This window comes from Equus przewalskii, chromosome 20 (assembly GCF_037783145.1).
Source record: "Equus przewalskii isolate Varuska chromosome 20, EquPr2, whole genome shotgun sequence".
Lineage (NCBI taxonomy): Eukaryota > Metazoa > Chordata > Mammalia > Perissodactyla > Equidae > Equus > Equus przewalskii.
The window spans coordinates 28884933-28900528 of record NC_091850.1 but is presented as its reverse complement, the minus strand read 5'-3'; the positions used below and the strand labels follow the sequence as shown (position 1 = coordinate 28900528).

At 35.6% G+C, this 15596-nt stretch overlaps 1 protein-coding gene across 5 annotated transcripts in view; it reads right to left on the bottom strand.

Moving 5' to 3' along the window:
* The window catches only part of NADK2 (NAD kinase 2, mitochondrial), a 45181-nt gene that overhangs the window by 19289 nt on the left and 10296 nt on the right, over positions 1–15596 (bottom strand). For 4 of the 5 annotated variants that reach the window (XM_008538955.2, XM_008538956.2, XM_070586986.1 and 1 more), the window contains exons 2-6: positions 10739–10827; positions 9728–9816; positions 8658–8739; positions 4336–4419; positions 2738–2874 (exon numbers count right to left, since the gene is read on the bottom strand). In XM_008538955.2, coding sequence (XP_008537177.1) covers positions 2738–2874; positions 4336–4419; positions 8658–8739; positions 9728–9816; positions 10739–10827 — 481 coding nt within the window. Of the gene's footprint in view, positions 1–2737; positions 2875–4335; positions 4420–8657; positions 8740–9727; positions 9817–10738; positions 10828–11765; positions 11827–15596 lie in introns of those variants that run through there. The other variant, XM_070586988.1, reaches the window with a different exon arrangement.

Here is a 15596-nt window from a genome sequence, read left to right as displayed (position 1 = left end):
CACGGGGACTGCTACACTGTGCAATTCTCTCACACTGTCATTTTGTGGGACAATGTTTCCAGGTCTACTTGCATTGGGTATACCTATGAGACTAGTAATAGCCAATAGGATATGAGCAAAAGTAGTGAGAAAGTCTGGCTCTTAAAGCTCCCCTTAATATCCTTCACATTCCCACTGTCTTACTCTCCCCACAAGCTAGAGAATCCAATAGAAGACTCAGAGCCTTAGAAGATGGTGAGAGCCACTGTTTGGAAGTTGCTTGAACACTCCTTGGACAGTGAGATGAGCTAGAAACAAATCCTCGTTACATTAAGCCACTGGAATTCTGGGATGTTTATCAAATCAATTCACTTATCAAAATTAATATAACCAGCCACGCAAACGAGAAAGTTACAAGTTCACGTGAGTAAAGTTTTTAAAAGTAATAAATAAACCACCTCTACTTTCCCTCGAAGGTATATACGTAATAAAAATGAATTCTTCTTCATTAACTTGTACACAAATACAATCTAGTTGAGGACAGCTTACACTACATAAGATAGAAAATTCTGGGGGGCCGGTCCGGTGGCACAGCAGTTAAGTGCACAAGTTCTGCTTCGGTGGCCCGGGGTTTGCCAGTTGGGATCCTGCGTGCGGACATGGCATGCTTGGCAAGCCATGCTGTGGTAGGCGTCCCACATATAAAGTAGAGGAAGGCAGGCAGGGATGTTAGCTCAGGGCCAGTCTTCCTCAGCAAAAAGAGGAGGATTGGCAGATGTTAGCTCAGGGCTAATCTTCCTCAAAAAAAAAATTATAATAAGATAGAAAAATTTATTTGCTTGAAGACATATCTTCCCTTTTTTAAGGTGAAAGTAAAAAAGAAAACTAGGATTTTTTATTCTTTGTAATCTTTTGTTCTAAATTAGAAAGCTAAATCAGGGATGAAACACAGTGGTATATTTATAATCGCAAATCTACTCCTATCTTCAAAAATCCCAAATGGCAGGTTCCTAAGAAATGTTTCCTGCCAACTTGAAGAGAATTTAAATAGAACATATGAGATGTATCTTGAAATTTTCCTAAATTTTTCCTCAGAAAATAAAGCTATCAAAAAAAACCCTTCTAATAAAAGAGCGCTCTAATATAACTGTTAACAATAATAATTTAACAATTATAAGTATAGCAATTTCCAGTGTTACTATTGAGAAATCTGAAATTACTCTGATTCCAGATTCTTTGTATATATAAGTTTATATATATATATAGTCTTTAAATACAAAATAACGTGCTCTAACCACAATCACCACCACCACTTCCTCTCTGGAAGTTTGTAGGAGCTTTATTTTATCCCTAGCATTCTGACATACCTTGGTGTGGAAGCTTTTACCATTAATTCTGCTAAGTATTTTGTGGGTCCTTTCAATTCAAAGACTAGCGCCTAAGTTTTGAGAAATTTTCTTGTATTATTTTTATTTTGAACATTTTCTCTGTTCTTTTTTTAGAACTATCATTAATCAGATATGAACATCCTGGATGTCACTAAGTTTATATGTAATTTTGATTCTATATATGATATATTAACTTAGTTTATAAACTAAAAACACTGAATCTGAGATAGGAATCTGAGCAATGAATCTCTGAATACCAATCTACATCTTCCCTTTAAGACTGTTGGTAAAAAGAGCCAAATCATGAACATCTTTCAGTGGTAGCAACAAGTTCTTTTGGTGAGGAATAAGGCAAAATTTTTAGCTAAGATTTTAAAATCTTACTTAATAGTTATTGCAGTCTTTCAAAAAAATAATAGGAATTCATTGCATGTAATTACTTAAAAGATTTCTAAAATCAAATGATTTTTTTCAGAGGGAGAAGGAGCATCTTTAAAATATGACATGAACACACAGTTAAGGAACATCCTAACCTATAAAGCTATAAATCAGCATGAAAAACTCATAGAAAATGAATATAAATAAACATCTGGTACCATGACAGGACAGAGACAGAAAGCAGATAGGTAAAGGGAGTTTTTCCTGATAAGTTTAATCAAGAAATGAAACACAGGAGAAAAAAATATATTTTTATGCAGTCCATAGATATTTAGGATATCTCTTGGGATCTTTTTGCGTCATGAAAGTCTTACAGTTACTGGAAAAAGTGAGAAAATATGGCTAACTTATAATGCACAAATTAGCTCAAAACTGAGAGTTCACCTTAATTCTTACAACAAAAAAGCTGCATATTACCTTTTGCTGATATTCTTGTAGCAGATTATACAAATATTTGAAACACAAATCTTAAAGCTGGGATGCAAAATTTCCCAACAAAAAGGTTTTAATTAATAACTACAACTATAGTATATTTAAATGTGACTAGATAAATGTATAATTACGAAGAAATCTTCCACAGATTAGCTCATTTTATTTCTCCTGCTTTCTTTTTCTTTTTTGACATTTCCAAGATTAAGGCCAAGAATCTTTCCTTAAATATCAACTATCCTCTTGGATTTCATAATCCTTCCCTAATCCACTTGTCCTTAAACCCATTCTAGAAAACATTTCTCCTAGAAATATACTGTATTCCTTACTTCAGAATCTAATCATAATAAATTTTACACCTCAAGTAGTTCACTGTACTTTCTTAAGTGTTCTTAGTGGCACTAAAATCCCCAAATAATTATAAGTTCACTTCTAGAAATTAGAGATCAAAGGAACTGTAAGTAAAATATTGCCCTAACACTTCTAATTCCCAATCCACCTACTTTCATCATGAACTCTTTCAATGTTGAAGGCTCTACTATGCTGATGTAAACTGAGCTGCTGTTCATGAAGGTCCACAGGAACAGGGTTTATGCCAGTGCCTTCAAGGTATAACCTGATTCGCTGCCTCCATAACCACCTTAGGAGAGTAAAGGAAGAACAAGCTGTGTTAAGACAGAATAAATTAAACTAAGAGTCAGACATTATAATTTCACCAAATTCAAAATTTCATGTTAAAAAACTATTTACTCCATGAACAAATTATACCTGAAACCCAGATTCCTGCTCAAAGGCAGATTTAGATGTGAATTTTCTCGTTTCAATTATAATGTAAATATCTAATGTATTTGTACAAAATCTCCCAAACACGTGAATTAAAGTCAAATCCTTTATCAAGTAGCCATTAAATCCAAGATACTGAGCTAGATATAGTTGTGTTTTGCTCATCAAAAAGTATTAACACATGCAGGGGCCAGCCTGGTGGTGTAGCAGTTAAGTTCTGCATGCTCTGCTTTGGCAGCCTGGGGTTTGCTGGTTAGGAGCCCTGGCGTGGACCTACACACCACTTATCAAGCCATACTATGGCAGGCATCCTACATATAGAGTGGAGAAAGATGGGCATGGATGTTGGCTCAGGGCCAATCTTCCTCAGCAAAAGGAGGAGGATTGGTGGCAGATGTGAGCTCAGGGCTAATCTTCCTCAAAAAAAAAAAAAAGTATAACATATGCAAAAAAGAAAGCATTCCGAAATTAAAATAATATTGTGATAAGGTAGTTGGATTAGACAAAAATCTCTCCCCCAAATTCTGTGATGATTTTTTTTTACAATGAAAGAAAAAAGAGTAATAACAAATATTATAACATTTAAGATTATACCTAAAAATTTAAATGACATTTTTGGTAAAAGTAAAAGAAAAAGAACCAGGTTTACTTAATTTCAAGACCAAAAATTGATGTATCAAAAGCCAATGGGACAGATTCTGCTAGGTAAGTATACAAAAATTTACTCCCACTTGATGGTTATAAATTATTCATTTCTAGAGGTGCCAAACTTCTGAAACGACTAGAAAATAAAATCATTATTAATAAAACAACTCTAGAAATCAAGAAGATTTAATACAATTTCACAAATACCCAGGGACAAAGCTCTAAATCCAATCTAAGCCAGGAGAAAAAAGGAGTCCAACTCGCTTTCTCCAATGTAATGAGCCAACTCCATCTCTGCTCCTCCTCCACCCGCCCTCTTTCAGGACAGTTTGACCACTGAATAAATTAAGTGAAAGGAATATGAAAACACATTCCCACTACTTATGAAACACTTAATATGTCAGACAGAGATTCTAAGCATCTCTGGGAGAGAATCTGGGGAGGGAGTAAATCCAACCCTCAGTCATTCTAGATGAGAGAAGATGAGGATAAAAAATATAAAATCTCTGAGAATTTGAACACTCAGTTTTAGCCAACAGTTTTAACTATCTTTCCACCAAACTGCTAAGAACATGTAACAAGGTTAAGAAAGTAGAGACATGGCCTCTATCTAACAGCACTTTTAACGACACACATTTGTTAAGGTGTTTATATAATAGTAAGAAATTCCTACCTGAACTCGCCACGATAGAACTTCTGTAAGGCTTCTGGGAAGGAATGTGTATATCGAACAGGAAGACATAAATGACCCTCAGACCTTTATTTTAAAAGGGTTTTGGGGTAGCATTAAGAGAAAAAGGAAAAAAAAAAAACAATTCAAAAGGTATCACTAAACTACAAAAATCAGATGTGAAATTTTAAAAATTTTTACTCTATTCTTTTACCACAAAATTGTCTATATTTTCAACAACAAGAACAAAAAAAGGCCAAATAGAAATAGTTTACATCCAGCTTTAATGCCATAACACACAATACTACTTAAGTATCCACATTCCAGTGAAACTAAAAATAACAGCAAATCTGCCACTGATTGATTACTCTGTAAAATTATCTAACGGTATAGTGGTGTTTGTATCTTACCTTTAAAGTATTTAACTATTAACTTTGGGCAAGTCGCGTTAGCATCAGCTTCCTCATCTCTAAAAGGGTGATAAAACCACCAATCTCAAAAGGTTATTCTGAGGAATCAAACTGCCTATGTGAAAGTGTTTTGAACCATAAATCCCTTTTAAATGTCATTTAAGAAATTCCAAGTCACTGAAAGAGAACTCAGAAAGCTTAATCCAGCATAATCCTTCATTACTCAAAAAATATGAGGATGAACTCCTTCAAGGAGTTAACAGCTTGATGTGGAAGACAAAAATTAAAACAAACAACTGCAAACTACAAAGTGGTAAGATTGCCTATAGGTTGCTATAGATAGATGAGAGAATATGGCACCTAATATGAGGAAAGGTGTCTAGAAAGCTCAAGCATCATCATTTCCATGATGCTTCAATCTTGAAGGAAAGTTTAAGAGTAGGCTTGACAAAACAAACTCTTGATAATAAATGTAAATTAACTTATAAGTGTGAAGAGCAGAGAAAAAAGTACTACAAAGTTGTAACTAGTCAGTAATGTCTTTATCTGAGAGGGTCAACACTGAGGTTAAGAAACTTAGGCAGGACCTAAGTTTTTTAATTTTTATATTCAGTGCAAGACTTTCCATAGTGCTAAGTATATAAAAGGTATCAACAATCATTTGATAAAATAATACCTACTGAGATCAACTGCAGTTCTGAAACACCCCAGAGGAAGATTCTCTCATGAAGTTATAGTGAGATATCAGCTAGGGCTGCAAGCACATTCACATGGCTGTTGGCAAGAGGCCTCAATTCCTCTTCATGTGAGCCTCTCCACAGGGCTGCTTGAGTGTCCTCACATCACAGTGGCTGACTTACCCCAGAATGAGCCATCCACGGTACCAATAAAGAAGCTGCAATACCATTTACGACCTAGCCTTGGAAACCACACACTGTCATACCATATTCCATTGGTCAAATAGGCCAGCCCTGATTGAACATAGAAGGGGATAGGGAACCACATAAAGGTGTAAACACTAGGAGACTACCTTGGAGGCTGGCTACCACATGGCCTCTATCCCATTTTAATTATTAAGCATTCAAATGTCACAATTATTTACCAGGCTCAGCAGAGTGAGTGCAGAATACAGAAGGGACAGAGAGAAATTATATATTTAATTTACACGAGTCCATGTGAGTGAGCTGTCTTGGAAGTGGATCCTCCAGCCTAAGTTAAGCCTTCAGATGCCTGCAGCCCCAGCTGACATCTGACCAGAACCTCATGAGATCCCAAGTCAAAACTACCCAGCCAAGATGCTCTCAAATTCCTGACCCACAGAAACCATAAGAGATGACAAATGATTACTATTGTGTTAAGACCTCTAAGTTCTGGGCTTATTTGTTATGCAGTACTTGATAACTAATACAGAGGAGAATAAACAAGTTAAACATTAATTTCTGACATTTAGGATCTTAAGGACCACAATGCTTAAGAAAAAGAAGTCAGGCAACCTGAATTACAGAAAAGCTACGAGCCTTGATACATTTCTGCCTGGAGGCAAAAAGAGAGGAAAAAAGGACTTCCAAAACCTATTATTCTAGATAGAAATTAGAAAAGCAATACCATCTGCTTACCAGTTTCAAAATTCCCACTAGCTTCTGAGTATCAAGCCAGCTTTTTAAAGTAAAATATATTTCAGCTAACTGTATAAAATGTGATCACTAAAGTTAAGAACCTCTAAAGACATAAAAATATGCCATTAAGAAGTTCTAAAATACACATGCATCAACACTGAAGGCAATCAACAAACAATTACTGAACCAATCATCTCAACTACTTATGCTCAGGGAACATTTACTGTTAGGTCGGGGTCCTAGCCCTGCTTTCTAAGATCATTTAATTAATCATTCATTTTTAAAATGTTTATTACCTACTGACTATGTATAAAACTATGCTAGTGATAGAGAAATTAAAACACAAAGTCCTATACACAAGGAATTTATAGTCTAATGGAAGGGACAAACAATCAAGCAGAAAATAATATACAGAAGTAAGTGCTCTCTGTATAGGGAATTACAGTCAGATGCCTGGAGAGGCACCAGTCTTGAATAAGCAACAACTGTACAATTTAGTAAGTAGTATAAGGGCACTCTACGCAAAAGCACATACAAAGGCATGAAAAGAACATGGCCTTCTGGAGAACTCTTTCACTTATTCTTTCAAATCCTGCTATCTTAAATATCAACAAAGCTCCTCACCAGAGCAAAAGCCACCACACATGAGCCTCTATCGCATCAGCAGATGCTCATACAGCTACATTCTGCACTTAGGACCAGCCTTTTAGAAGGATCCTAGGCTGTCCCTAGAGGGCCTTCAATAATGTGTTTTTTTTAGCTGAAGAATGTATACTGCCTATAGGTAAGTGAGGACAGGTGAAATGAAAAATAGGCAACAGATTATGAAATATCATATACATTACGCTAAGGAATTTGCAATGTATCTTGAAGGAATACACAGGGAAACCCTAAAAGATTTGAACAAGTTTTTAGGCTAAAAGGAATCATGTATGAAGAGAGAGATGGAAAAAAGAAGATGGGCAACAGAACAAGATTTTTTTTTAAAGCAAGAGAAAAGTTGAAGAAGTTCTAATCCAGTGACTTTCACTTATTCTGTGAGATAAGAGAAGGCTGTGTTGAAGGAAGAAGGATAAGGAAAGTAAGGAGCATACAGAAGCTGAACAGCCACTCTGGAAGTGGCTACCACAAGGAATGGGGCCATATAGAAATAGAGATGACTGCAGCCATACAGAAAGTACTTTGAGCACCTTTCAGGGTCCAGTTCTAAGTGCTAGAAACTACCAACTGAAAGTAAATTCAGGCCATCAAAGCCCAAAGTGAGCCACCAAGCCCAAGTTTCTAAGATTTTTTTCCCAGATGGCCTCAGCAGTGCTGATGTAGGAATAGAAAGGATGGCAGATTGATCTAGGACTGAGGAGAAAGATAATGGTACAAAATAATTAAGAAATTTGTCAAGAAAGTGAATGAAGTGAGGAAGAATCAAGCGAGGAAAACAGAGAAGAATCAATACACTGAAAGTCAAAGATTTAGTAGGACCAAGGTGAGTAAGACTGCTGTTAAGGTAGGAGGTTGCAGTCAAAGTGCAAAGGAATTAAGATTTGAGAGATGGGGAAAGTCTAGAAGATCATAAAGTCCAGGTATGGTCCTGGCTGTGGATGGCTGGAACAGAATGTGGATAAATGTCAGTCAAGCTGAGGGGAAAAAAAGTGAAAATCGTTTTGGTTTATTCATTAAGTCAATGAAGTTACCCAGAAAATCAGTGGAGGCATAACCAGGAACATAGATGAGAGCTATAAGGAAGGGTAGGAGATAGAATGTTATTAACTCACCCCTCTTCAGCAATACCAAAAGTCCCCAAAACTCCTTGGGGAGACCTGGATCAAGGACTCAGGTCTATTCTGCCATAGATACTACTCCCAAACTACCTGGCAAGTCAATTGTGAGGACTTGTCTGTCCCATATCATAATTTTCTACCACCAATGCCAGCTAAATGCACATATATTTCATGCCCGAGCTAAAAACAAGAGCTATATCCTTGAAAGCAACTACATAGAAGAGAACTCTGCTAAAGGTACCTGCCAAACTTTCATCACTAAAATGTTTTCGGAACATGGTTCTAACATTCATGATAGCCAGAAGCAATGACACTTCCACTTAAACCATGCACCACAGTAAATTCCCTGTAGCAACAGAGCCCAGCAATGTGACTGCTGTAGAGAAAATAAAGAAGAGCTTCCAAATATTAAGATTTATCATAAATAGTCACTATGAAAAGGAAAGCATAAATGTTTTTATATCTAACACACACACACAAAAAAAGCCAAACAAACAAACAAAAAATATGTTTTTCTTTACCGTTCTGGATCAGTGTTTACTCCAATAACTGGTTTAAGTCTGTCCAAGACTTTACTTGCTGCCAGAAGCATTGTGCCATCACCTAAAGGATATAAGACATAACTAGATTTGTTATAAAACTAGTTTATAACATCCTTTTGAACACTAGGACTTTTGGGGGCTGTCTTGTGCACTGTAGGATGTTTAGCAGTATCCCTGGCCTCCTCCAGCTGGGAAGCACTGCTCTTATTCTACCACTTCTATTAACCAATCCTCTTTCCTTCTCTCACAACCACAGTCCAAATTCATAATTTATTTTTAAAGAAAGATTGGCACCTGAGCTAACATCTGTTGCCAATCTTCTTTTTTCTTCTTCTTCTTCTTCTCCCCAAAGCCCCCCCAGTACATAGTTGTATATTCTAGTTGAGTGCCTCTGGTTGTCCTTTGAAGGACGCTGCCTCAGCGTGGCCTGATGAGCAGTGCCAAGTCTGCACCCAGGATCCCAACCAACGAAACCCCAGGCTGCCGAAGCAGAGCACATGAACTTAACGACTCGGCCACGGGGCTTGCCCCACCTAAATTATTTTAATGAGAATATAGCCAACAAAATGTCCACCTTCAGATTTTTCTCTCCAACAAATGCTGTCAATTTAAAGCTTTACAAAGAATGTTCACTAACTTAATAATAAAGCTTAGGAAAAAAATAAGTGTAACTATATAGGGGCCAAAGGGGAAAAGAATTTATCTAATCTCAGTAAACTCTTAACGTAACTTCAACTTTTTTTTTAAGACTGGTATAACTAAACCAAAATACAGTTACAACTAATCCTTTGAATCATATTTGAAGTTAAATGCACACCTTAAATATATACACCGAAATATACACATGGAACCTCACAGTAACATAATTCACTAAAAGTGAAACATTATATAAGGTAGATCTTTTTAAACTTGATCCTGGAAACCCCAAAATTTGTCTTACGGTGTAGGACTCTGAAGGCTTTATTACAGCTAGACCACAGAGTATTTGGAAGTGAGTATTAAAGAGTTATTTCTGTATTCCAACATCTTCACCTCTGTAAAACTATTACCTCCTGCAGCTATGACAGCATCTGCCCATCGAACAGTTTCTTCATCATATTCTCTCCTCTTTACTAATCGAACCTCAATTCCTTCATTCCTAAGACAAAAAAGTAAAGGTTATATAAAATTTCCACAAGTAACATAAAGAAGTATGGATTCTGAGAGGCACATTATTACAATGGAGATGTACAATAAATACATTTGTTTTATAAATAAACAAACTTGTGTTCAGCTTCACAAGGTTAGCTTCATTTTCATTTAATTACAAAAGCCAATAGACTATGACAAGCCAGGAAGCATATGAGTAACTTGAAAGTTAATGACTATCCCAAATCCCTATGTGCTTTAAAAACCTTTTATAGCCCGATACAGACCAATACTGATTGATAAGAATTTCATTTTATTTTCTGTACTCCTTATGATGCTAAAATACAGCAACACAAAAATGGCCCAGACTAACACCTTGAAAGATAATTTTTTTCATTATAAAACTGAATAGCTGTTATTTTAAATCCAACGAATATTTACTGAGTGCCAGACACCAAAACAGTGACTAAAATACTTTCTAATTTGCATCTTCTCACAGTGATTCTCTCATATACACGTAAACTTATTCACTGACTGCATTTAGTTCCAATTAATTGAAGTTTCTACATTGATAATTTTTAGGCATTCAAAGAATATTACAATGAACACCCACATAATCCAGTATTCTGTTTAAGAAATAAAACATTACACATACAGATGAAGCTTGCTGTGTACAGAATTAACTCTTTGTAGAAAAGGCACTTTTCGGGCAGATCAAATAATAACCGAAAATCTGTGAAATTTTCAGAGCACAATAAAAATTTCTGTAGAAACACTGTAATAACAGGTTCATTAACCATGATATAATTTTCTGAAAACGATTTTTAAATGGCAATCTTTACCAAAAAATCTAAGGATTAGCTGCTAGTCAAAATAAAACTTGTAAGTCCTAAATACAAAAGCCCATCTAGGGCCTGATCCCACAGACTTACCGTAAACTATCTAGAATATGCTGTACATTTTTGGTGTGAATATGATGTCGTTCAAGTAGTCCACTGTAGCTAGAGCCTTTCAATGCAAGCTATATAAAATAAAACAAATTTTGTCTTATTACATGATTCATATTACATATTTCCTTAAAAAGTCCTATATAAAAATAGAATGCATTTTTTAAGGTACATTTTAATGACTACCTGTGAAACCTACAAGTTTACACTAAACTAGAAAGTCTCATTTCAGAAAATCATAATTTGGTTTTAATACCAAACACACTATTAACTTTCCTGAATCACACAGTCAAGGGGATCTTAAAATTTGCATGTTTTACAGCTTAAGCGTTTTAGTTTTTAAATGGATTTTTAACATATCGCATATGGCTTGAAGAACAAGATAAACTAATATTTTAGAAGGTAGATGACCTCTGTTGCACTTGGATTTGCAGCTCTCGTGTTCAGATTTATGAACTCTACTTGGAATTTACCCTAGACAATCCAAACAAAAGGTTGGGTAGTTCCCTGAGAATAGATAACTTCAAGAATTGTCTTTCTTAGTCAACTGGAGTGGTATTTTATAATGTCACTATCTTGCCATTAATATTCTCCTCTTAAAGCATATTTCTAAATAATCTATAAAGTAAAATGTTGAGAGAGAAGTTTAGAAATATCCTCAATGAACATCCATTTAATCATCAAGTAGGACATGTGTCCACTCGAGTGAATGCTAGAATTAAAAAGCATGTGATTTTCTTTCCTTCTCCAAATTTCCTTATACCTTGCCTCTTTACCATACAAAATCAATTTTTCAAGTACCTGTCCAAAACACAACCTTAAACATTTTTATTTTAAATCATAGCTTACTAAATTATAAAGTAAAACCAATTTTTTAGATAGCATTTGTAATATGCATTTTGCTTTTTAAAAGTTTATAGAGGTAACATGGAAAATGCACATGTAAAGAAAATTAAAATTACATATAATTTTATTACTTATAACAAAATAGTGTTAATATTTTGACACTTACCTTCCCAGTCTTTTGTTTATGAATATTGGGTTAAGTTTTAAAATAGTTTTGTGCTTATTCTATAATCTAAAGGGAAATGTATGGTCTCAAAAGAGGAACCGAGGACACATTTGGCTATTTGAAAATTAATACACAAACATTACCTCACAAAAAGATACATACTAGATTAGACAGCCTGTACAACAGTTTAACACATAGACATAAGCCTCATTATATTTAAATAGAGCAAACGAATGTCAAGAATTTTTTTTAAAAGGAAAGCGATGACTAAGGTAATAATTAGATAATCCTTCATTTACTTTAATCAACAAATCAACATAAACCAGGTTTGGAAAACTATTCTTAGAATTTCTAAATATGGATGAACATAGCATTAACACTCAGATTATTACTATCATTACCCAACTATGGATTAACTAAAACTGCACTAACCACTCTCAATGAAGATGGATCATAAGGCTCCTCTTCTCTACTCTCTCCCTGGCAATCTCTAGTTTCAAGGCTTTAAAAGACATCTATATGTTGATGCTGATGACTCCAGTCTCTCTAACTCTGGCCCATCTTGAGGACTCCAAATGAATGTACCCAACGGTATATTTGACATCTTTCTCTGGATATCTAACAGGCATCTCAAACTAACATGCTCATTATCAAGCCTCTGATTTTCTAGCAGATTAGTTACCAGGGTATATTATGTTGTTACAATAATTAGCTCTCATGAGCCCATTTCAAGAGCGAATTCGTTATATAGCTAGAAATTAAGCTCTAAAAAATTAAAAGTATTCACTCAAATATTTGAATGCCTACTACTCTGTTCATTTAAACATTAGTTGAGCTCAGTCAAATTATTAAGTGGGGAACTGAAAACTGCTAGGGACGATGAGAACTAATGCAAGTGTACAGTAAGTCTATTAAACCAGTTTCATCAAAGGTACTGTTTCTAACTTGCTATAAGAAAACTTAAGGGTGGCTAGCCCTCAGACTTCAATTCCCTGTCCAGATTTTTATCTTATGTTCCAATTTTTGGTTTGGACAATATAGAACACGCACCCGGGAATAAAGGACATAAATCTATTGCACATGTACTGTAAATTCTAGTCTGGTGATTCAGAAGCTTTTGTACTTACTTCCTAGCTCTCAGCAAACTCCAGAAAATTAAGATTACTCTGCAGTTGCGTATTAGGAAATTCTGGTTTGAGATGGTAAAGGGGGTTTGAATTTGTGGGGAAAATAATTTTGGAAAACAAAAAACTTCAAGTTTTCCATGAGTTTAATAAGTTTTGCTAGCAACACTAAAATTCCAAATCTAAATACAAAGTTCATTTAGCATCAGAATACTTAACATTGGAACAGAAATGTAATTTCACAAATTCTTGTTCCTACTCAAATTTCTTCTTGTGAACCAATTCTCTAACAACTCACACTCAAGACATTTATTTAGAGAATACAAGTTTTTCGTTTTTTTTTTTTTAAAGATTTTATTTTTTTCCTTTTTCTCCCCAAAGCCCCCTGGTACATAGCTGTATATTCTTTGTTGTGGGTCCTTCTAGTTGTGGCATGTGGGATGCCGCCTCAGCGTGGTTTGATGAGCAGTGCCATGTTCGCGCCCAGGATTCGAACCAACGAAACACTGGGCCGCCTGCAGCGGAGCACGCGAACTTAACCACTCGGCCACGGGGCCAGCCCCAGAGAACACAAGTTTTTATATTATTTTCTTTAAAGATCTAGGTGGTTGGACTAGTAAGCTTCATTAACATGGACTGGCTAAATCAAGCACATAAGAGAGAAGGCATTTTTAAAAATAACAATAAAAAGCATCAATTAGGATATCTTAAATCACTGTTCTACTGGCTCTTATATTTTCTCTAAGTTTTCTCATATTCAAAGGCTGGTAAGAATTCTACCTACCCCTCTGAAAATAACAAGACTTCAAAGATTTAAAAACATACTTTAATCAGACAAAAACAAGAATACATGAATTCTTTGTAAAATGTCTTACAATTAAGAGGTTAGAAAAATTACTGAAATTTAGAACATTCTTAATTCTGCAATGCTACATGATATTAGCAACAAAGTTAACATTTTCTTTCTTTCCCTTTTTTCCAAAAACTTCTGTTAATTATTATCTGCATTAAAAAAAAAAATTTAAGGTTATTCACAAGGATACTTGGAAAAAGCAGTGTGACTCTAAAAGATCTATAGACAGACACATTTCAGCACGTATAAGCAGGAGTTTCTCCTACAAAATCTCCAAAAGCCAACATCACTTCTCCCCACATAGCTCTAATATTAAAACATAACAGAGGGCCAGCCTAGTGGTTAAGTCCAGCATGCTCTGCTTCTGCAGCCCAGGTTCAGTTCCTGGGGTCAGACCTACACTGCTGTTAGCAGCCATGTTGTGCTGGTGGCCCACATACTAAAAAACAGAGGAAGACTGGCATGGATGTCAGCTCAGGGCAAATCTTCATCAGCAAAAAAAAAAAAAAAAAAAAAAAAAACCCCAGAGCACAAAAGGAGAAAAGGAGGACTCTGACTGGACACAAATTTAACCACCTTAGGGTCAGATGTAATATTTATGCTATTTTCTAAATGATCCAAACACTTTTATTAAAAAGGGTCACAGACATTTTTACTTGACCAAAATCGAATGTATTACAGATACAAATTCTTAACACTTGTTTTATTAGTCAGTTGAGTGTTACTATTTTGTACTCCATGTAATTTCAATGAAAGATCAGTAGGGAAGGAAATAGGACAATGACAGTCTGGTATGTAAATTCACTAGGCATAATTTAAGCACTCAAAAGCATACACACTTAACTAAACACTACACTAAGTGTGACTCAAAATTGCCTTTCAAGGATTAGTGGCACCTAATCAACAGCTAGAAAGTCAACTACTCAGCATGATCAGGCCTAGTGCACTGAAGCCTAAATATTTCTTTACATATATTTGGTATTTATTTTGGATCATTTCTATTCCACTTATCCTTTCTCCCAGGCTCTCACCATTACTTTCCCCATTGTTCTCTTCCTACTTGAGCATTCCTCTTTTTAATTTTGGTTACCTACTCCCTTATGTTGGTATTGCTCAAATTTCCACCTGTGGCTTGATTATCTGCTCCCATTTCATTTTCCTTGAGTTATCACTCCACTCCAGGGACCTGATCTACCAAATATACACCAGTAACTAGGAAATCTATCCTGTTACCTCAAGCTTTTCTCTTGGCTACAGGCTCAGATTTTCAAACGCCTACCTTTATATGCACCCGCAAGTAGATCAACTACCTCTCCCCAAACCATCTGATTATATATTCTTCCTTCAAAGTTGCTCTTCTGAGTCCCATATATCAGTTAGTAATAATTTCATTTACCTAATCAAGAGACTAAACCCAGGTGTCACCTTTAATTCCCCCCCACACTCAATCTCCACAGTCAGTGTGAAGTCCAATAATTATACCTGTAAACTATTTCTCCAATCTGTCCTTTATGTTCGCACTGCCACTGCTTGAGTTCCAGACAATGTCAACTCTTATCTGGTTTCACCCAATAGCTTGCCTCTGGAATTTCTAAACTAGTTCCTTCTTTAATAATCTTTATTTCCCATTCCCCCAATCTAACCACCACCACCAGAAGCCTGCTTTTATACTAGTCCCAGAATGCCGAAGTCTTAGAAAAACTGACCCTGATCACTCCACTCCTAAGGGGAAAGAGAGTAGGGCTGAGCAAGGGTTGTATTCTGCTGCTGAAAGATTGAAAACCACTACCACACAAAAACCAACTCCTTCTCATAACATTTAACACCTTCATAAGATCCAGCCTACCGGTTTAG